Source organism: Tachyglossus aculeatus, chromosome 2, assembly GCF_015852505.1.
Source record: "Tachyglossus aculeatus isolate mTacAcu1 chromosome 2, mTacAcu1.pri, whole genome shotgun sequence".
NCBI lineage: Eukaryota > Metazoa > Chordata > Mammalia > Monotremata > Tachyglossidae > Tachyglossus > Tachyglossus aculeatus.
In genome coordinates this window covers 175,667,038-175,690,525 of record NC_052067.1, presented here as the reverse complement: position 1 = coordinate 175,690,525, position 23,488 = coordinate 175,667,038, and the positions used below count along the sequence as shown (strand labels likewise).

General features: G+C 50.7%; 3 gene segments (V, D, J or C); all 3 read left to right on the top strand.

Annotated features, from left to right (window-relative positions):
• Window positions 1-8,655: 8,655 nt before the first annotated feature.
• On the top strand, window positions 8,656-16,288 carry LOC119944392. The segment is given in 4 exon segments: window positions 8,656-8,707; window positions 9,309-9,559; window positions 10,967-11,067; window positions 16,150-16,288. Coding segments are annotated over 4 exon segments (543 nt in total).
• A 2,171-nt stretch (window positions 16,289-18,459) lies between these two features.
• LOC119944376 lies at window positions 18,460-19,316 on the top strand. The segment is given in 2 exon segments: window positions 18,460-18,592; window positions 18,851-19,316. Coding segments are annotated over 2 exon segments (495 nt in total).
• Window positions 19,317-20,552: 1,236 nt separating this feature from the next.
• LOC119944360 lies at window positions 20,553-21,990 on the top strand. The segment is given in 3 exon segments: window positions 20,553-20,624; window positions 20,749-21,111; window positions 21,797-21,990. Coding segments are annotated over 3 exon segments (606 nt in total).
• Window positions 21,991-23,488: the final 1,498 nt, after the last annotated feature.

The window sequence follows — 23,488 nt, the reverse complement described above, 5'->3', positions numbered from 1 at the left end:
AAATCTCTAGTGGCTACCAATCAACCTGTGCATCAGGCAGAAACTCCTCACCCTGGGCTTCAAGGCTGTCCATCACCTCGCCCCCTCCTACCTCACCTCCCTTCTCTCCTTCTCCAGCCCAGTCCGCACCCTCCGCTCTTCTGCCGCTAATCTCCTTACCGTGCCTCGTTCTCGCCTGTCCCGCCGTCGACCCCCGGCTCACGTCATCCCCCTGGCCTGGAATGCCCTCCCTCCCTACAAGCACCAAGCTAGCTCTCTTCCTCCCTTCAAGGCCCTACTGAGAGCTCACCTCCTCCAGGAGGCCTTCCCAGACTGAGCCCCCTCCTTCCTCTCCACCCCTCCACCTTACCTCATTCCCTTCCCCACAGCACCTGTATATATGTATATATATATATTTGTTCGCATTTATTACTCTATTTATTTATTTATTTTACTTGTACATATCTGTTCTATTTATTTTATTTTGTTAATTTGTTTTGTTTTGTTCTCTGTCTCCCCCTTCTAGACTGTGAGCCCACTGTTGGGTAGGGACCATCTCTATATGTTGCCAACTTGTACTTCCCAAGCGCTTAGTACAGCACTCTGCACACAGTAAGTGCTCAATAAATACAATTGATTGATTGATTCCCATCCCCTACTTTAGTTCCTGAGAAATCACCATCAGTCCCACCCTTGCCAACTTCCCACCCTCTTCTTATGTGGGAATTTCCTTCACTCTCCCTGTTGCTGCTGTCGAAGGGATGATTCTCCCTCCACAGAGACCCACCATCTACTCCAGCTCCCTCAAGTTCCTGCATTGAGCCAATCCCTCCTTAATAGTAATGGCATTTGTTAAGCGCTTACTGTGTGCAAAGCACTGTTCTAAGCGCTGGACCTTCTCTCTTGGTCCCAGTCTCTCCTGTCACCAGCAGTCTTCACACTCCACTGCTCCACTAGAAATCATCTCTCATCTCCCACCTCATCATCCCCCAGATCTTTACCTTTACCCCTGATGCTCCCCACTTCTAAGCTTCTCTCCCTTCCTCCTTTCATTTCAGATTTCTTGTCTTTCCTTTTCCCCTATTGGAGAGCTCAGTTAAATTATTCAACAGTTCTGGCTGCTCACTGTGCCCCAGTCTCAAAGCCCCTAGGGTTTCGCTACCAACCAGAGACATGTATCTCCTGTTGCACGAAAGGGATTAGGACAAAATGCAAGATTAAAGAGAAAAAAAAATGGCCACTGTTATCGATAAGTAGGGTGCAAAATAGGTTAATCGGTGTAAATCGGCCACAGGGTTCTTGTACCCAGGGTGGTGACACAGATAGGAAAAATGACTCAGAGACGTGAGTTCAGATAGAGCAGTAAAGAAGAAAAGTGGCTACCTACCCGTTCACCTCTCGGGAGAGGTACGAGTTACAAGCAGCCCCGATCCCAATATCACTGTGTCTTTTATTGAGTTACAGCAACATGGGAGTGGGGCATTTGGAAATTTCAGGAATTCAATTGGGACCGGCAGGATGTTACAAATTATCTTTGTTCTCCATTCCCAAGGCCTTGTGCAGGACGTTTTGCATAGATAGGTATGTAAATTATCGTTTATAGGGATGTAAATTCTCGTTAATAGGGATGTAAATTCTCTCAGCCTGCACAAATGGAGGGTTACTGTCAGCATACACAAAACGTAGTCAGTCATGTCAAGTCCGCTAGTGGACAACGACCACCCCATGCAGTCCCTGAACTTTCATGTTTCCTGGGACATTGAAGCAATGTTTGCTTCCCGGAATAGTGACTGTGCCCCATCTCTGGTAACATCTCTTTTTCCTCACCCCCTCCTCATCCGCCCCGCCCACCTCCTTCCCCTCCCCACAGCACCTGTTTATATGTTTGTACAGATTTATTACTCTATTAATTTTACTTGTACATATTTACTATTCTATTTATTTTGTTAATGTGGTGCATCTAGTTTTATTTCTGTTTGTTCTGATGACTTGACACCTGTCCACATGTTTTGTTTTATTATCTGTCTCCCCATTCTGGACTGTGCGCCCGTTGTTGGGTAGGGACCATCTTTATATGTTGCCAACTTGTACTTCCCAAGTGCTTAGTACAGTGCTCTGCACACAGTAAATGCTCAATAAGTACGATTGAATGAATGAGTGCTTTGAACATAGTAAGCGCTTAATAAGTGTTATAATAATAATAATGGTATTTGTTAAGCGCTTACTGTGTGCAAAGCACTGTTCTAAGCGCTGGGGAGGATACAAGGTGATCACGCTGCCAACCTCTTGCTCCACCCCACCTCACCCACTCACCAACTTGGTCATACCCTTGACCTCATCATCTCCTACCGCTGCACTGTGTCCACCCTCACCAACTCTGAAATCCCTCTCTCTGATCATAATCTTCTCACCTGCCTCCTCACTCACACTCCTTTCCCCTGTAAATCCATATTACTCCCTCACAGAGATCTCCGCTCTCTTGACCCCATCCATCTTTCTGAGCGCCTCACACCCCACCTCGCCTCCCTCTCCTCTCTACCCAGTCTTGATGATCAGATTACTGCTCTCAACTCTACCCTTTCTACTCAGCTAGACTCACTTGCTCCCCTTTCCCTTCGCCACTCTCGTACACTAATCCACAGCCCTGGATCACTGCCACTGTCCGCCTCCTTAGCTCTTATGCTCGTGCTGCCGAACGTTGCTGGTGAAAGTCTAAGCACCATGCCAACCTCGTTCACTTCAAGTTTATCCTTTCCTGCCTTAACTCAGCCCTCTCCTCTGCCAGACAAAACTATTTCTCCTCCCTTATTGACACCCATGCCCATCATCCCTGCCAGCTCTTCCGTACATTCAACTCCATTCTCAGGCCCCTGGTTCCTCCCCCTCCTCCTTCCCTCACCCACAACGATCTGGCCTCCTACTTCATTAACAAAATTAAATCCATCAGGTCCGACCTCCCCAAAGTCACTCCCCCCCCTTTCCCCAACCCCCCCGGCTCTCAACACTCTCTGCTACTCTCCCATCCTTCCCAGCAGTATCCTCAGAGGAGCTCTCCTCCCTCCTCTCAAGTGCTACTCTGGCCACCTGTGCTTCTGATCCCATTCCCTCTCATCTCATGAAATCTCTTGCTCCATCCCTTCTCCCCTCCTTATCTTCCATCTTCTACCGCTCACTCTCCACTGGTTCCTTCCCCTCTGCCTTCAAACATGCCCATGTCTCTCCCATCCTAAAAAACCCCTCTCTTGACCCCACCTCACCTTCTAGTTATCGCCCCATATCCCTCCTACCATTCCTTTCCAAACTCCTTGAACAAGTTGTCTACACGCGCTGCCTCGAATTCCTCAACACCAACTCTCTCCTCGACCCCCTCCAGTCTGGCTTCTGTCCCCTATATTCCACGGAAACTGCCCTCTCAAAGGTCACCAATGACCTCCTCCTTGCCAAATCCAATGGCTCCTACTCTATCCTAATCCTCCTCAACCTCTCAGCTGCCTTCTACACTGTGGAACACCCCCTTCTCCTCAACACGCTATCCGACCTTGGCTTCACAGACTCGGTCCTCTCCTGGTTCTCCTCTTATCTCTCCGGTCATTCATTCTCAGTCTCTTTTGCAGGCTCCTCCTCCCCCTCCCATCCCCTTACTGTGGGGGTTCCCCAAGGTTCAGTGCTTGGTCCCCTTCTGTTCTTGATCTACACTCACTCCCTTGGTGACCTCATTCGCTCCCACAGCTTCAACTATGATCACTACGCTGATGACACCCAGATCTACAACTCTGCCCCTGCTCTCTCCCCCTCTCTCCAGGCTCGCATCTCCTCCTGCCTTCAGGACATCTCCATCTGGATGTCTGCCCGCCACCTAAAACTCAACATGTCCAAGACTGAACTCCTTGTCTTCCCTCCCAAACCCTGCCCTCTCCCTGACTTTTCCATCTCTGTTGACGGCACTATCATCCTTCCCATCTCACAAGCCCGGAAACTTGGTGTCATCCTCGACTCCGCTCTCTAATTCACCCCTCACATCCAAGCCGTCACCAAACCCTGCCAGTCTCAGCTCTGCAACATTGCCACGATCCGCCCTTTCCTCTCCATCCAAACCGCTACCCTGCTCGTTCAAGCTCTCATCCTATCCTGTCTGGACTACTGTATCAGCCTTCTCTCTGATCTCCCATCCTCGTTTCTCTTCCCACTTCAATCCATACTTCATGCTGCTGCCCGGATTATCTTTGTCCAGAAACGCTCTGGGCATGTTATTCCCCTCCTCAAAAATCTCCAGTGGCTACCAATCAATCTGTGCGTCAGCCAGAAACTCCTCACCCTGGGCTTCAAGGCTCTCCATCACCTCACCCCCTCCTACCTCACCTCCCTTCTCTCCTTCTACAGCCCACCCCGCACCCTCCGCTCCTCCGCCGCTAATCTCCTCACCGTGCCTCGTTCTCGCCTGTCCCGCCATCGACCCCCGGCCCACGTCATCTCCCGGGCCTGGAATGCCCTCCCTCTGCCCATCCGCCAAGGTAGCTCTCTTCCTCCCTTCAAGGCCCTACTGAGAGCTCACCTCCTCCAGGAGGCCTTCCCAGACTGAGCCCCTTCCTTCCTCTCCCCCTCGTCCCCCTTTCCACCCCCCCATCTTACCTCCTTCCCTTCCCCACAGCACCTGTATATATGTATATATGTTTGTACATATGTATTACTCTATTTATTTATTTATTTATTTTACTGGTACAAATCTCTTCTATTTATTTTATTTTGTTAGTTTGTTTGGCTTTGTTCTCTGTCTCCCCCTTTTAGACTGTGAGCCCACTGTTGGGTAGGGACTGTCTCTATATGTTGACAACTTGTACTTCCCAAGCGCTAGTACAGTGCTCTGCACACAGTAAGCGCTCAATAAATATGATTCATTGATTGATTGATTACACAGAACTGTACTAAGCGCTTGGGAAGTACAAGTTATATGAGAATTGTATGAGAATCTCTTCAACTGTATGAGAAGAAGAATGTCAGAGGTAATTGGAGAAGCAGTGTGGATCAGTGGAAAGAGCCTGGGCTTTGGAGTCAGAGGTCATGAGCCCACTGTTGGGTAGGGACCATCTCTATATGTTGCCAACTTGTACTTCCCAAGCGCTTAGTACAGTGCTCTGCACACAGTAAGCGCTCAATAAATACAATTGAATGAATGAATGAATGAATGAATGAATGAATCAGGTTGTCCCACTTGGGGCTCACAGTCTTAATCCCCATTTTACAGATGAGGTAACTGAGGCCCAGAGAAGTTAAGTGACTTGTCCAAAGTCCACAGCTGACAATTGGCAGAGCCGGGATTTGAACCCATGACCTCTGACTCCAAAGCCCGTGCTCTTTCCAATGAGCCATGCTGCTTCTCTATAATAATAATTATAATAATGGCATTTATTAAGCACTTACTATGTGCAAAGCACTGTTCTAAGCACTGGGGAGGTTACAAGGTGATTAGGCTGTTCCATGGGGGACTCACAGTCTTAATCCCCATTTTACAGATGCGGTCACTGAGGCACAGAGAAGTTAAGTGACTTGCCCAAAGAGGGCCAGTTCTTTCCCTCTTTTATCCATTGTTTTCGGGGATTGCAGCAGGGGGTCTGTTTACTGTCTTCTGCTCGTTAGCTGGTTACCTGGTAAACAGAGAGGAAGGTGACCCCTCCGGTTTAATCCCCCGCGGGCATGGCCCTATCCAGCAGCACTTTTCCTGCCCAACGGAGCTATTTAGCCCCTCCTTAAGCCTTCTGCAAAACAATTCAGTTCCTCTCCCCAAAACTCCTCAGAGAGATAATACAGTTTCTCCTCTAAATCGTCGTTTGGCCTTGTTGCTCCCGGCGACAAATAAGAGAAGCAGCGTGGCTCAATGGAAAAGGCACGGGCTTTGGAGTCAGAGGTCATGGGTTCAAATCCCGACTCCGCCAATTGTCAGCTGTGTGACTTTGGGCATCATTTCACTTCTCTGTGCCTCAGTTACCTCATCTGTAAAATGGGGATTAAGACTATGAGCCCCCCGTGAGACAACCTGATCACCTTGTAACCTCCCCAGCGCTTAGAAGAGTGCTTTGCACATGGTAAGTGCTTAATAAATGTCATTATTATTATTATTAAATAATATAACATAGATTCATCCTTTGGCCTCGTTGCTCCTGAGGTCAAATAATACAAGATGTAGTCACTCTCATTCACCACAGTATCTATTTCAGCGCTTAGTACAGTGCAAAGCACATAGTAAATGCTTAACAAGTACCATAAAACAAATAAAACTAAACAAACACATCTGTGACAGTGACAACCATAATCATTAGAGAAGCATTGTGGCTCAGTGGAAAGAGCATGGGCTTTGGAGTCAGAAGTCATGGGTCCAAATCCCGGCTCCGCCAATTGTCAGCTGTGTGACTTTGGGCAAGTCACTTAACTTCTCTGGGCCTCAGTTCCCTCATCTGTAAAATGGGAATTAAGACTGTGAACCCCCCGTGGGACAACCTGATCACCTTGTAACCTCCCCAGCACTTAGAACAGTGCTTGGCACATAGTAAGTACTTAATAAATGCCATTATTATTATTATTATCATCATCATCATCTACTGTGCCTACTGTGTGTAGATTGCTGTGCTGGGCATCTACTGTGCAAATAGTACTGCCTTGGGCTCCTACTGTAATACAGAGTGCTGTCCTGGGCACTTTCTGCTTGCAAAGCAGTGTCCTGGGCTCCTACTGTGTGCAGAGCTCTGTGCTGGGTGTCTACTATATGCAAGCACTGTCCTAGGCGCCTACCTGTATGTAAAACACTGCCCTGGGTGCTTGGGAAAGTACACTCGAATAAGAATTGTGAACTCTTCAGAGCCAGATTCGGGGATCAGGGAGAGGGGAGGGAGCTAGGGAGAGAGGAGGCAGGGGATGTGAGACTAGGCAAAAACTCCTCACCCTCGGCTTCAAGGCTGTCCATCACCTCGCCCCCTCCTACCTCACCTCCCTTCTCTCCTTCTCCAGCCCAGCCCGCACCCTCCGCTCCTCTGCTGTTAATCTCCTCACCGTGCCTCGTTCTCACCAGTCCGGCCGTCGACCCCCGGCCCACGTCATCCCCCTGGCCTGGAATGCCCTCCCTCTGTACATCAGCCAAGCTAGCTCTCCTTCCTCCCTTCTAGGCCCTACTGAGAGCTCACCTCCTCCAGGAGATCTTCCCAGACTGAGCCCCCTCCTTCCTCTCATTCATTCATTCAATCGTATTTATTGAGCGCTTACTGTGTGCAGAGCACTGTACTAAGCGCTTAGGAAGTACACGTTGGCAACATATAGAGACGGTCCCTACCCAACAACAGGCTCACAGTCTAGAAGGGGGAGACAGACAACAAAACAAAACATGTGGACAGGTGTCGTCATCAAAATAAATAGAAATAAAGCTAGATGCACATCATTAACAAAATAATAGAATAGTAAATATGTACAAGTGAAATAGAGTAATAAATCCGTACAAACATATATACAGGTGCTGTAGGGAGGGGAAGGAGGCAGGGCAGGGGGGATGGGGAGGAGGAGAGGAAAAAGGGGGCTCAGTCTGGGAAGGCCTCCTGGAGGAGGTGAGCTCTCAGTAGGGCTTGCTCGGGGGGTCGCATAACTAGTTCTTTTGGGTCTTCAAGCCCACCTTGAAGACCCAGAAGTTTGCCGGCACCCGACCAGGGCAGAACAGAGCTCTCCAGCTCTTAGGGTGGCCCGCTGCCAACCTCTCTCCCACCGCCGGTGGAAGTGGCCAGGAAGTCTTGGCAAGGGCGAGGTGAAGCTGGAGCGGGAGGGAGAACATGCAGACAGGACCCTGCCCTTATTCATTCATTCATTCAGTTGTATTTATTGAGCAGAGCACTGGACTAAGCACTTGGGAAGTACAAATCAGCCACAGATAGAGACAGTCCCTACCCAACAACGGGCTCACAGTCTAGAAGGGGGAGACAGACAACAAAACAAGAGAAACAGCATGGTCCAGTGAAAAGAGCACGGGCTTTGGAGTCAGAGGTCATGGGTTCAAATCCCAGCTCCGCCAGCTGTCAGCTGTGTGACTTTGGGCAGCTCACTTAACTTCTCTGTGCCTCAGTTACCTCATCTTCGGGGTTGGCGCTGATGAAGATCCGGACGCTCCTGCCGGCCGGGACCAGGTTCCGGGGCAGCGCCCACATGTGCCCGCACACAGCCGCCCGCTAGAGAAGCACGGACTCCCGTGCCCACGGCCCTTGGACCCCCGGATCCGGACCCCGGACTCTCCCCATCCTCCCCCCCTTACCTTCTTCCCCTCCCCACAGCACCTGTATATATGTATATATGTTTGTACATTTTTTTTACTCTATTTTATTTGTACATATTTATTCTATTTATTTTATTTTGTTAATATGTTTTGTTTTGTTGTCTGTCTCCCCCTTCTAGACTGTGAGCTCACTGTTGGGTAGGGACCGTCTCTATATGTTGCCAACTTGTACTTCCCAAGCGCTTAGTACAGTGCTCTGCACACGGTAAGCGCTCAATAAATACGATTGAATGAACGAATGAACTAGGAATGGAAGGGGAGGAGTCTGGGGGCAGACAGCGGAGGGAGGGGGTACCTGCTCTCCTCCAGACGCTGCTCGGGGCCGCCCCAGGCCCGGAGAGGGGACAACAAACGGAGGAAACGGCAGCGGGAGGATGCGGCGATTCCTGCAGCTGCGGCTGCTGCTGCCACTGCTGCTGGGACCCAGTAGGAGCCGCGGGCCGGGGGAGGGGGCGGAGCGGGGGCCGCACGGGCAGCCCAGAGGGGTCGGGGGGCAGGGGTCCGTGCCCATCGGCTGGCTGCACTCAAGGGGACCCGGCAGGGGAAGGGACCGGAGGAAGAGGGCTGGAGGAGGCTGGGGGCACTGGATGGGGGGCGTTGGCCAGGCCCAGCTGCACCTGGCAGAGGCTGAGGTCCGGTGGAGGTGGAGGCCGACAGGACCCGAGGCTATTGGGAGAGGACCACAGGGTCTATGACCGCGCTCCCTCTCGCTTCAGCCAGGGCTCTGGGCGTTGGATGGGGCCCCACATCCCATGACCTCCCCTCACTTCCCCTCTCATTTTCTCTGCTCTTTCCTCCTTCTCTGTCACCCTCTCTGCTTCCCCTGTATTTTCCAATGTATTTTCTAATAAACCATAAATCATTCTGGCTGTCTTCAACTCTTATCCCTCCCTGCCTCTCTGTGAATCCTGACTTTCTTTCTCTGCGCACCTCTCTCCCTTTCTTTGTGTCTCCCTACCTTTGCCTCTCTTTCTTCCTCTCTTTCTCCCTCTTTTTCTTTCTCTCCCCACTGCCCTCTGCCCTGGAGGCCCTGGGTTTGGGGCTCTGATCTCGCAGTGGCCGAGCAGAGGTATCTGGAAGAGCGGAACCACGGTGAAGATCCAGTGTTACCAGAACGACAGTGACCCCACTTACCTGTATTGGTACCGGCAACTGGCGGGGCAGGATCTGGTGCTCATGGCCTCTGCCAACCTGGGTTCCACAGCCTCCTACGAGAAGGGGTTCGAGGAGACCAAGTTCCCCATCCAACGCCCAGAACTGAGGTCTTCCTCACTGGAAGTGACAAAACTGGAGCCGGGGGACAGTGGCCTCTACTTCTGCGCTACGAGTGGCACACAGTGCCTGGAAAGGACAGAGAGCTGACTAAGAACCTCACCGGCCCCTCCCCATCCTGCGCAGTGGGACCCCGAGGAAGGGACAGACCGACAAACCATAACCCCAACACCTGGGAGTGTGGTTGTGTATGTGTCTCTCTGTGTGTGTGCACCACTGTTTAGGTTTTGGGCATGTTTGTGAGATTGCATGTGTGGTGCATGCCAGTGTGTGTGTGGGGGTGGCTGGGGGAGAGGGTGTTTGGGTATGAATGTTAGTGTTTGGGGGGCAGAGGTTGAGGGTGGGGGATTGTGTGTGTGTGTGTGTGTGTGTGTGTGTGTGTGTGTGTGTGTTCTGGGTGGTAGGAAGGAGATCTGTAAATCCCCTCTCCTGTGAGCTGCTGGATAGCCCCGAGAGCCTCTCTTGGATGGTCCAGGGGAAGAACGGGCTCAAGGGAGGGAGAGGGGGTGACAGCAGCCCAGCCTGCAACCTCTGCTCCTCTGCGGCTGCTCACCTCCTCACTGGGCCTCGTTCTCACCTGTTCTGCCATTGACCCCTGGCCCACGTCCTACCTCTGGCCTGGAATGCCCTCCCTCCTCACATCCACCAAACTAGCTCTCTTCCCACCTTCAAAGCCCTACTGAGAGCTCATCTCCTCCAGGAGGCCTTCCTAGACTGAGCCCCCTTTTTCCTCTGCTCCTCCTCCCCTCCCCATCGCCCCTACTCCCTCCCCCTGCTCTACCTCCTTCTCCTCCCCACAGCACTTGTGTATATTTGTGCATATTTATTTTTATTAATAATGTGTATATATCTATAATTCTACTTATCTATTTTGATGTTATTGTTTTGTTGTCCATCTCCCCCTTCTAGACTGTGAGCCCGCAGTTGGGTAGAGATTGTCTCTGTCTGTTGCCGAATTATACTTTCCAAGCTTTCAGTACAGTGCTCTGCACACAGTAAGTGATCAATAAATATGATTGAATGAGTGAATTAATACCCAAGATTAGAGAAGCAGCATGGCTCAGTGGAAAGAGCCCAGGCTTTGAAGTCAGAGGTCACAGGTTCAAATTCCGGCTCCACCAACTGTCAGCTTGGACAATCTGATCACCTTGTAACCTCCCTAGTGCTTAGAAGATTGCTTTGCACATAGTAAGTGCTTAATAAATGTCATCATTATTATTATAATAGAGGGTTCGTTTGTTGGGGCCGCTGAGGGAATGATCACTGCAACTTAGAAGGTAAGTATTTTGATATACAGCATACAATCAACAGAAAATCAGAGATTCAGCTATAGCAATGAACACAACTATACCCCGCACAACCCAGGGCTATAATTTTCCTACCACGAGGTGTTCAATCTCCTCCGGTGTTCAGGTCCTTAATGAGCTGGAGCAGCAAGGGCAACCCCGGCCAAAGAAGTCCCAGGCCCGGGATCTCCCTGCCTTCACTTCGAAGGACAGTGAGCAGCAACTCTGGTCTCATTTTCTCCTCCTCTTATACTGTTCTTGACCGTCACATCGAGCTTTTTCTGGGTATATCCTAACCTATTACTACCAAATGGTTTTCTTGGTTTTAGCATATGGGGATGATAGTGCAGTTTCCTTTCTTCTCTGGTTTTCCTTTCTTCTTTGGGTTTCCTTTCTTCTCTAATCGCTAAGCTGGGGGCCGCCACCTAGGTAGGTTGAGATAAGCAGCTGGCTTTGGGGTGGATTTGTTGAGAGAATTAGTTTATGAAATAGATGTTAAGTAAGTTGGTCTCAAGAAGTGGGTCCAGGGGTTGAGTTATTATTAATGCCGGGGGTCTTTAGCTCAGCCTATTTTCCTCCAACCCTCTACCCTGGCCACAGCAAGAGCAAGGCTCTGGCTCACTTCCAGGGTCCACCCATGAGTAGCCCTAGAGGGCCAATAAGTCTGACATCCCTTTACATAGAGGCACACAACAGAGTATTAGGTGAATCAATAGCCATAAAAATACGAGGCTAAAACAATATGTATTATCACTAGGTCTTGGCTTGGAGCCTATCTGCCCGTCTGACTGAGATCACAGGAGCGATATGCCGAAGGACATTAAACTTATAGTGTTATTTAGGCAAGGTGCAAACTGGAACTGAGCCCGTTGTTGGGTAGGGACGTCTCTATATGTTGCCGACCTGTACTTCACAAGCACTTAGTACAGTGCTCTGCACACAGTAAGCACTCAATAAATAGGATTGAATGAATGAATGAACTGTGCTTGTCACATCATTGGGAGCAGGGGCTAGTCTGACTACGCATCTAGTTATTCATTCATTCAGAGCACTTAGTACAGTGCTCTGCACACAGTAAGCGCTCAATAAATACAATTGAATGAATGAATGAATGAACATATAGAGACGGTCCCTACCCAACAACGGGCTCACAGTCTAGAAGGGGGAGACAGACAACAAAACAAAACAAGTAGACAGGTGTCGATACAATACAGTATGGCTCGCTTAGTGAAAAGAGCATGGGCTTGGGAGTCAGAGGTCGTGGGTTCTAATTCCCACTCTGCCACTTGTCAGCTGTGTGACCTTGGGCAAGTCACTTAACTTCTCTGGGTTTCAGTTACCTCATCTGGAAAATGGGGATGAAGACTGTGAGCCCCATGTGGGAAAACTTGATTACCTTGTATCTACCCCAGCGCTTAGAACAGCGCTTAAGAAAAACCATTATTATCCAGCGCTTAGAACAGTGCTTCACACATAGTAAGCACTTAACAAATGCAGTCATTATTATTATCAGAATAAATAGAATTATAGCTATATACACATCATTAATAAAATAAATAGAAAAATAAATATGTACAATATACACAAGTTCTGCGGGGAGAGGAAAGCGGTAGGGCAGAGGGAGGGGGGCAACGGGGAGGGGAGAAGGAGGAGAGGAAAAGGGAGGGCTGAGTCTGGGAAGGCCTTCTGGAGGAGGTGAGCTCCCAGTAGGGTTTCGAAGGGAGGAAGAGAGCTAATTTGGTGGATGTGCGGAGGGAGTGCATTTCAGGCCAGAGGTAGGACGTGGGCCAGGGGTCAACGGCAGCACATGTGAGAACGAGGCACAGAGAGGAGGTTAGTGGCAGAGGAGCTGAGTGTATGGGCAGGGCTGTAGAAGGAGAGAAAGGAGGTGAAGTAAGAAGGGGTGAAGTGATGGACAGCTTTGAAGCCGAGAATGAGGAGTTTTTGCTTCATTCGAAGGTTGATAGGCAACCACTGGGGATTTTTGAGGAGGGGTGTGACATGCCCAGAGTGTTTCTGTAGAAAAATAATCCGGGCAGCAGAGTGAAGTATAGACTGAAGTGGGGAGAGACAGGAGGATGGGCCTCCCTGCCCGCCTGGGTCAGGTGGTGAGCTGGCCCTGGGCTCTGAGTCTGGGGATTTCTCACCCAGCCCTGCCCATTCCCTGCTCTCAGGAGGACAGTTCCCTCACTGGGCCTCAGCTTTGCTCTAAGTCAAGGCGAAAGTCCGGCCTGCAAGCAGCTGCAGTGATCAGTGACACAACATCCCAATCAGGGAATGGGGGAGGCCAGGAGGCAGAACCTGACAGGGTTGGAGTCCAACAGGTCTTTCCCTGCAGTAGCTGGGAAGAAGGACATGGGAAGCGGGTGGTTGGGGAAGAACAGAAGGGGTTCTAGTTCTAGGCTGTCCAGAAAAGAGGTGATCAGGCTGGGGAGGGGCCAGATGTGGAAGAGCCTAGGGCTGGGACAGCTGGAGAAAAACAGAGGCCCAGGGTCATGCCCTAGCAGCCACTGGGGGACAGTACGGCCCACTGGAAGCAGTGGGGTGGTGATGGGGAGACGGTAAGTACAGGAGGATCGAGGAGGATCGAGGAGCAGTTCCTGGACAGATGCCCACCCCCCTCTCTCCACACAGTCTCCTTGAGGATCCCAAAGCCCCTTCCATGCCATGAGAGATTCATTACAGCCACCCTGTGGCTGAAGTGCAGCTGATTCTGGGGAGGACTAGTTGGGTCTTTGGGCACCGACCCCAAACCCTATCCTGCAGTCCTCCAGAATCTGCAAGGGAAAGTGAGGGAGAGCAGAGTCAGCGGAGGTTGTCCCAAAACCCTGAATAGTGGTCAGGGGCCGGGGTGGGGGCAGAGCAGTGAGGAAGATCCCCAGTTTGAGGCAGTATCGTGGGAGATGGTGACACCAGTCCCTCAAGGACCCATCAGTTTTTGCAATTGTGGGAACAAGCCCGCCTTTCCCAATGAAGGCCCAACATCTCCTGAACCACATCTGACTCAGCCCCCAGGAGGAGGCACAGAGCACCATGGGAAGGGGGAGGAGAAGAGGAAGGGCAAGTGATCAGGACAGAGATCAGGACTCAGCAACAAGAACTGACATTCTTGTCAATTTTTTGTTGTCCAAGTTATTGTTATTATTGTTGTCAAGGTTGTTGGATTGTGATTGGGGCCAGATTTGGCCTACAATGCTACTACAGTCAGCAACCAAGTCCTTTGCCATTTGTGGGCCACTTCAGCTAATTCCTCAGTCAGAACAGCACAGAGAGACCCTAGACCCTCGACGCCTTGCTGTGTCCTCCGTTCCCAGCACCCTCAGCTTCTTCCTCCTGAGTAAGGAACCAGGAGTTAAGATTGTGACCCTAGTGGGAGAGGGACTGTTCTAATCTGATTAGCTTGTATACACCCCAGTGCTTATTTCATTGTATATATATGTTATATATATTGTGTATATATCTATAATTCTATTTATTTAGTTTGATGCTATTGATACCTGTCTAGTTGTTTTGTTTTGTTTTCTGTCTCCCCGCTTCTGGACTGTGAGCCTGTTGTTGGGCAGCGATTGTCTCAATCCTTTGCCGAATTGTACTTTCCAAGCGCTTAGTACAGTGCTCTGCACACGGTAAGCACTTTTTAAGTATGAATGAATGAATGAATGCCTGACACATAGTAAGGCCTTAACAAAAGCATTAAAAATAAAGTGTGCCAGCTGTGATGGGGAAGAGCTTGCTGAGGTTCCTGCTTATTTGTCCAAGGGGTGCCATCTTCAGGGAGTTTTCTATGGCAACCAAACAGGACTCCCTCCTCCTCCTCCTCCTCCTCCTGCTCCTGAGTTTTAGATGGCGGTCAGACTTCCAGATGGAAATAAAGAGGAAGGTAGAGAAGATAAAGTCCTTCTAGACTGTGAGCCCATTGTTGGGTAGGGACCGTCTCTATATGTTGCCAACTTGTACTTCCTAAGAGCTTAGTACAGTGCTCTGCACACAGTAAGTGCTCAATAAATATGATTTCCATCTGGATGTCTGACCGCCATCTAAAACTCAATATGTCCAAGACTGAACTCCTTATCTTCCCTCCCAAATCCTGCCCTCTCCCTGACTTTCCCATCACTGTTGACAGCACTACCATCCTTCCCATCTCACAAGCCTGCAACCTTGGAGTCATCCTCGACTCTGCTCTCTGGTTCACCCCTCACATCCAATTCATCATCAAAACCTGCTGGTCTCACCTCCGCAACATTGCCAAGAAATGCCCTTTCCTCTCCATCCAAACCACTACCCAGCTGGTTCAATCTCTCATCCTATCCTGACTGGATTACTGCATCAGCCTCCTCTCTGATCTCCCATCCTCCTATCTCTCCCCACTTCAGTCTATACTTCATGCTGCTGCCCGGATCATCTTTGTGCAGAAACGCTCTGGGCACGTTACTCCCCTCCTCAAAAATCTCCAGTGGCTACCAGTCAACCTATGCATCAGACAAAAACTCCCCACTCTCGGCTTCAAGGCTTTCCATCACCTCGCCCCTCTTTCCTTCTACCTCACCTCCCTTCTTTCCTTCTACAGCCCAGCCGGCACCCTCTGCTCCTCTGCCACTGCTAACCTCCTCACTGTGCCTCTTTCTCGCCTGTCCCGCTGTCGACCCCCGGCCCACGTCCTCCCCCTGGCCTGGAATGCCCTCCCTCCGCATATCTGCCAAGCTAGCTCTCTTCCTCCCTTCAAAGCCCTACTGAGAGCTCATCTCCTCCAGGAGGCCTTCCCAGACTGAGCCCTCTCTTTCCTCTCCCCCTCCCTGTCCCCCTGCCCTACCTCCTTCCTCTCCCCACAGCACCTGTATATATATTTGTACAGATTTATTACTCTAATTTACTTGTACATATTTATTATTCTAGTTATTTTGTTAATGATGTGCATCTAGCTTTACTTCTATTTATTCTGATGACTTGACACCTGTCCACATGTTTTGCTTTGTTGTCTGTCTCCCCCATCTAGACTGTGAGCCCATTGTTGGGTAGGGACCATCTCTATATGTTGCCAACTTGTACTTCCCAAGCACTTAGTACGGTGCTCTGCACACAGTAAGCTCTCAATAAATACGATTGAATGAATGAATGAATGAATAAATCTTCTCCTCGACCCTGCTCTCCCACCCTACCAGCAGCCCCTGGTTTCCCCCCTCCATCTCAGCAGGTCTCTCCACTGCTCCACCAGGAGGGAGCAGTAAGACCTTTTGCCATCTCTGCACGTTACTCTTCCCCCCAAAGTGGCTACACTGTTGACTGCTTCAGTTCTCTTCCCCCCCTGCCAAGGGCCCCAAGCAAGCGTTGTTTGTGGTGGTTTGCCTCCTGGGAACAGGTGAGTCCTGGGCACAGAGGGGAAAACCCCCAGCTGGGCTGACTGGGCCCCAGCGCCAGTCCTTTCCCTGGCAGCCTCTGGCCCCAGGGCTAGGGCTCCTGCTTTTTGTTTCCTTCCCCACCGGGATGTTACAGGTGGGAGAATCACCCAGATCCCCAGACCCTACTGGTTCAGATGAGGATGTAGGTGACTTTGAGTTGTGAACAGACTATAGGCCATGAATGAATGTACTGGTACTGGCAGGATCCAGGTCAGGGGCTTCAGCTGATGCATTTCTCCATTGGAAAAGGAGAGAAGACCAAGGGTGAAGCCCCAGGAGAATCTGATGTAGATTGGACACAAATGCAGAGTTTCATCCACAAACACTACTCTGTGAAGATGACAGACTCGTTGCTGTATTTCTGCACAAGCAGCAGGCACAGTGCAGCAGGGTCTCCTCTGCCCTGTGCACAAACATGCCCCTGCCAATGGCAGAAAGTGGGATGGCAGAGAGCGGACTGTTGGGCATAAAGCCCAGATAAGCACTGAGGCTGTGCCCTTGCCCACGGAGGGAATGGGCATGGGCAGAGTCACCCAGATCTGAATCTCCCAGTCATCACAATTCATCTTGTCAGGGACCCAAACTTGGCTCCACTGTAGCCTCATGTATATCCATCAATGGTAATAATAAAACAATAATTACATAATTACTTATAATAATAATAATAGTGGCATTTGATAAGCACTTATGATATTCCAAACACTGTACTGGTGTAGGCCCAAGACAATTAAATTGGACACAGACCCTGTCAGTCACTGGGCTCACATTATAAGTAGGAGAGAGAGCAGGGCTATAGTCCCCCTTCTGCAAATGAGAATACTGAGGCACAGAGAAGTGAAGTAACTTGCTCAAGGTCATATAATAATAATAATGGTATTTGTTAAGTGCTTACTATGTGCCAAGCACTGTTCTAAGCACTGGGGTAGATAAAAGGTAATCAGGTTGTCCCAGGTGGGGCTCACAGTCTTAATCCCCATTTTACAGATGAGATAACTGAGGGACAGAGAAGTTAAGTGACTTGCCCAAAGTCACAAAGCTTATAAATGGAGGAGCTGGGATTAGAACACACAGCCTCTGACTCCCAAGCCTGGGCTCTTTCCACTAAACCATGCTGCTTCTCAAGTAATAATGCTGGCATTTGTTAAGTGCTCTCTATGTTTGAAGCACTGTTCTAAGCACTGGGGGGGGGGGGGGAATACAAGGTGATCAGATTGTCCCACCTTGGGCTCACAGTCTTTAATCCCCATTTTACAGATGAGGTAACTGAGGTTCAGAGAAGTTAAGTGACTTGCCCAAGATCACACAGCAGATATGTGGCAGAGCGAGGATTAGAACCCATAACCTCTGACTCCCAAGCCTGGGCTCTTTCCACTGAGCCATGCTGCTAAGTGACAGAGCTGGGATTAGTGCCCAGGTTCTCTGACACCCAGGCCCATGCTCTATCCATGTGGCCCCCACTCCATCTGTGGAACAGTGGAGTCACAGATCAGGGTTCAAGGACAAAGGTTATTTAGAAAAAGTCACCCAAAGGCCCAAGAGCCTCAGGCTTTACTGTGTCTCTATCCCCATCTACCCCCCACACACACACACACACTTACACACCTACACCATACACACACACACACACACACCCATCCCCACACACACCTGCTACCACCTCCACCATCAGAGAAATGAGCAAACAATTCATATCTCATAACCCCTTTTTCTTCATAGAATCTCTCCTACAAAAACCTGCACAGGTGTGCACAAATGCACCCCCCCCCACACACACACACAACAACAACAACAACAACAACAACAACAACAAAAAAAACCCAAAAAACCACTTCAGACTTCAGACCTCAGACTCCCCTCCCCATTTCTGCACGTGGTCCATCTCTAGAATGATCAGGAGATTGGGCAGGGAGGCGGTGGGGGCACAGTGAGCGGGACACAGTCAGTCACAGAAGAGATGGGAGAGAGGAAAAGGTGCATGGGCAGGGAGAAATGCTAACACAGAACTTCTGATTCAAGAGTGCAGGGGGCTCATTTCTCCAGGCACAAGCAGTGGGAGAGGTAGGGAGCAGAGCCAACAGATCTGGACCAGTGTGAGACAGAGGTTGTGTCTGGGAATTCAGATTTCCTCCTCCTCCTGTGGCTGCAGGGCACGCCCACCTCTGTGCAAGCCTCCCAATGCAGCCTGTGGGGAAGAGAAGAGATTGTGACATCATAAACACGGCCAATGGGACCTGAGGAGTCCAAGTCCCACATTCTGGGGGGAAACGGCCTGAGCTGCGACATCCCCCAGTCCGGCCCCGACCCCGCTATGGGCCCCGGGCCAGTGTGGCTGGTGGCCGTTTGTATCCTGGGAGCATGTGAGTCCAGGGCGCAGACGGGAAATCCCCTGGGTGGACAGGCCGAGCCCCAGCTCCAGCCCTTTTCCTGGCAGTATCTGGCCCCTGGCCTCTGCCTCCTGACTTCTAGACTGTGAGCCCGTTGTTGGGTAGGGACTGTCTCTATATGTTGCCAACTTGTACTTCCCAAGCGCTTAATACAGTGCTGTGCACACAGTAAGTGCTCAATAAATACGATTGAATGAATGAATGAATGACTTCTCTCTCCTTCCCCCACAGGCCCTGCGGATGCTGGAGTCACTCAGATCCCCAAACACTTGCTGGTTCAGATGGGGACGGAGGTGACGCTGAGCTGTGAACAGACCATGAGTCATGAACGAATGTACTGGTATCGGCAGGATCCAGGTCAGGGCCTGCAGCTGATGTATTCCTCCTTTGGAAAAGGAGACAAGACCAAGGGTGAAGCCCCAGGAGAATTTGATGTCAATCGGACAGAAACGCAGAGTTTCTTCCTCAAAAACTCCGCTGTGAAGATGACAGACTCGTCGCTCTATTTTTGTGTGAGCAGCAGCCACAGTGTGGCAGGTTCCCCTCAGCCCTGTGCACAAATGTACCCCTGCCCGTGGCAGGGAGTGGGATAGCAGAGAGCCCATCTGAGCATGGGCTGTGCCCCCGCCCACGGAGGGAGTGAGAATGAACGGAATCGCCAGATCTGAGCTTCCCTTGTCATCACCGATTTGTACGTCCCGAGCGCGTAGTGCTCTGCACACTGTAAGTGCTCAATAAATACGATTGAATGAATGAATCGCCGTTTCATCTCTTGACAAGAACCAAATCCTGCTCCACTTCCGCATAGTGTACTTAATTATAATAATAATGGTAATAATAACAATAATGATAACAGTGGCATTTTTGCAGGACTTACGATATGCCAAGCAAGGTTCTAAGTGCTGGTATAGGCCCAAGGTAATCAAGTTGGACATAGACCCTGTCACTCTCTGGGCTCCCATTATAAGTAGGAGAAGGCAGGGCTTTAGTTCCCATTCTACAGAGGAGGGTACTGAGGCACAGAGAAAGGAAGTGACTTCCTCAAGATCATACAGTAGAGAAGTGGCAGAGCTGAGATCAGAACCAAGGTCCTCTGACTCCCGGGCCCAGGCTCTATCTATGTGGCTGCACTGCTGCATCTATGGAACAGTGAGAGTCACAAGCCAGGGTTCAGGGACAAATGTCATTCATTCATTCATTCATTCAATCTTATTTATTGAGCACTTACTGTATGCAGAGCACTGTACTAAGAGCTTGGGAAAGTACAATATAGCAATAAAGAGAGAATCGCTAAACACAACGAGCTCACAGTCTAGAGGGAGGTCTAGTCTAGAGTCTAGACGTCACATGAGATAATGAAAAAAATCATACAGAGGGCCAAGGACCTGGGGCTTTACCGTTCCTCCATCCCCTTCTGGTGACACACACACACACACACACACACACACACACACACACACACACACACACACACACACACACACACACACACACACACACACACACCCCTCTGTTACCAATGGAGAAACGAGCAAACAATTCTCTTATCTCATAATTCATGTCTTCTACACAGATCTGCCTTCTTCACTCCCAGACGCACACAAACACATGCAAGTGCACACACACACACACACACACACACACACACACACACACCCTGCCCCCCCCCCCCCTCCCCCGACCTCAGACCCCCCTCCCCATTTCTGCACAGGTACCAACAGGAAACAGAACTGGTCCAGGTTGGGACAGAGGTTGTTGCTGGAAATTCAGATCTCCTCCTTCTGTCCCTGGAGGACACGCCCACCTCTGTGCAAGGCACCCAATGCGCCCTATGAGGAGGAGAGCACATTGTGACACCACACACTCGGCCAATGGGACCTGAGGAGTCCAAGCCCCACATTCTGTGGGGAAACGGCCCTGAACTGGGAGACCTCCCAGTCCAGCCCCGACTCCACCATGGGCCCTGGGCCAGTGTGGTTGGTGGCTGTTTGTGTCCTGGGAGCAGGTGAGTCCTGGGCACAACTGGGGAATCCCCAGGCTGGGCTGTCTGGGCCCCAGCTTCAGCCCTTTCCCTGGCAGCATCTGGCCCCTGGCCTCTGCCCCCTGACTTAGGTCTCCTTCTCCCGCAGGCCCCGCGGATGCTGGAGTCACCCAGACCCCCAGACACCTGGTCACCGGTGGGGGACAGAATGTGATGCTGAGCTGTGTGCCTATTTCCTCTCACTATGGACTGTTCTGGTACCGGCAGCACACAGGGAAAGGATTAGAGTTATTGATGTCCTTTCAGAACCAACAGCCCACGCAGAAAATGCAGTCTAATGACAGCTCTCGGTTCTCCGTCTCATGGTTCCAGGAAAAGTCCTGCCACCTGCACGTGAACCACAGCTCGCCTAGCGATTCAGCATTTTACCTGTGTGCCAGCAGTGAAGACACAGTGCTGCAGAGCACACTATCCTCCATGCACAAACCTCCCCACCCAGTACAGAAAGCAGGTATAGACCGATGCCAGGCTCCAAGGGGACATGGGAGATGCTCAGATCCCAGCTGCTCTCCCCTGCCTCCTCACTATGCACACCTGCCCTTCCCACAGCCCAGAGATGTCCCCAGTCTATGAGAACACTCTGCTTCTCCCTGCTGAAGAAGGAGTCATTTTAAGGGGCTCAGGACGGTGCATGGGCACTGGCACCGTCTCAGATCTTTAATGCAGTGTTTAAATGAGAGTCAGAGAACGAGGATTTTCATTCTGGCCCCACCACTTGTCGGCTGTGTGACCTTGGGCAAATCACTTCACTTCTCTGGGCCTCAGACCATCCCCTCGCCACCAGACCCTGCCCTCCCTGCATCATGAACCCCTGCCTCACCCCCTTCAACTCAACAGGTCTCTCCATGTCTTCACCAGGAAGGGGCAGTGTGACACTGAGAGCTTTGCCTCTGAACTTTTCCACCTTAATTCTTTCCCCTTAAGTGGACACATTCTTAACATCCTTAGTTCTCTTTCCCGGCCATGGGTCCTGGACCACTGTAGTTGGAGGCCATTTATGTCCTGGGAGCAGGTGAGTCCTGGGCACAGAAGGGAAATCCCTCGACTGGACTGTTCGGGCCCCAGCTCCAGCCCTTTCCCTGACAGCGTCTGGCTCCTGGCCTCTGCCTCCTACTTTCTATTTCCTTCCCTGGCAGGCCCCGTGGATGCCAGAGTCACCCAGACACCCAGAAAGCTGATCACCAAACAGGGACAGAACGTGACTCTGAGCTGTGAGCAGGACCAGAACCACTACACCATGTACTGGTACCGGCAGGACCAAGGACAGGTGCTGCAGCTCATCTATTACTCCATTGCAGAAGGACAGGAGGCCAAGGGTGAAGCCTCATGAGAATTTGATGTCACACAGTCAGGATGCAGAGTTTTTCTTTCAAAGACTCCGCCCTGAAGACAACAGACTCTTTGCTGTATTTCTGCATGAGCGGTTAGTTTAACCACAGAGCTGTAATATCCCTTCCACCCTGTGAACAAACATCCCCTCGCCCGGGGCAGGAAGCAGGACCCCCAGAGTGGGCTGAAGGCCCAGCAGCCTGGCTTAGGGCTGGACAAGTGCTGGGACCAGCTGGAGGGTAGGGGCAGCTACAGAGACACAGTCACCCCCAACCTGGACATTCCCAGTGGGAATTTTTACTCCTTTGTGTTTCCAAGGAGCCAAAGCCAGGATCCGCATCAAATGCTTTTGTCTCCCATCCCCACTGTGGGGAACTGCCGGGTTCTTTGATAGGGATGGAGAAGAATTTGCTGAGGCTCCTTGGCATTTGTCCAGGGAGATCTGCCTTCAGAAAGGTCCTTCAGTCACCAGTGGTGATCAGCGGGTCCACATGGACAGCCCTTTCTTTCCTGCCTCCCTTCCACCACATTCTCACCAGGTGCTGTTCTGGATCTTCCACCTCCTCATGATACTCATACCTTTCCAGGGAGTGCATCAGTTCATATCATGTAAGCCACTGTGCCCATGGCTCCCACAAAAGCCTCACGAGCCCAACCTCCAACTGCTTTACAATCTCACGTTTCCCTGCTTCCATGGCATCTGCACAGGGGTGTCCTTCAGGGACTGTAACCTCAATATAGCAAACACTGAACCTTCTCATCTCTGGCAACCACACCCTCCTTATCCTGCAGTCCCTAACCTTGGTGCCATGTTTGGGGTCTTGCACTCTGTCTACCACCCTTCACAGAGACACACCACCTACGCCAGCTCCCCAGCTGCCTGCACAGAGCCAATTCCTCCTTCTCTGCTGGTTCCTACTACTCCTCACTCACCAGCACCCTTCACATTCCATTTCTTCCACTCCTCTCCCACCTCCCTATCTCTCCTCTCCCAAATCCCCACCCCCAGATCTTTACCTTCTCTTTGAACACTGCCTCCCCTCTCTCCCTGGCCCATGCCTTCTCCCCCGTCCTTCTCAGCAGGTTTCTCTAGCTCTGCACCAGCAGGAGGCAGGATGACACTGTGACAGTTTTTGCATCTGAACATTGTTTCTTCTTTTTTTAAATGGTATTTGTTAAGTGCTTACTACATTCCAGGCACTGTACTAAGACCTGGGTTAGATGCAAGATAATCGGGTTGGACTCACTCCATATGCTACGAGGGGCTCACAAACTTAATCCCCATTTTACAGCTGAGGCAACAGGCACAGAGAAGTGAAGATACTTGCCCAGAGTGACACAGCAGGCAAATGGCAGAGGCAGGATTAGAACTCAGGTCCCCTGACTCCCAGGCTTGTGCTCTTTTTGCTAAACCATGCTGTTTCTCAACTGTTAACTATGAAGCAGCATGGCCTATTGAGAAGTAGTGTGGTCTAATGGATAGTACATGGGCCCGGGAG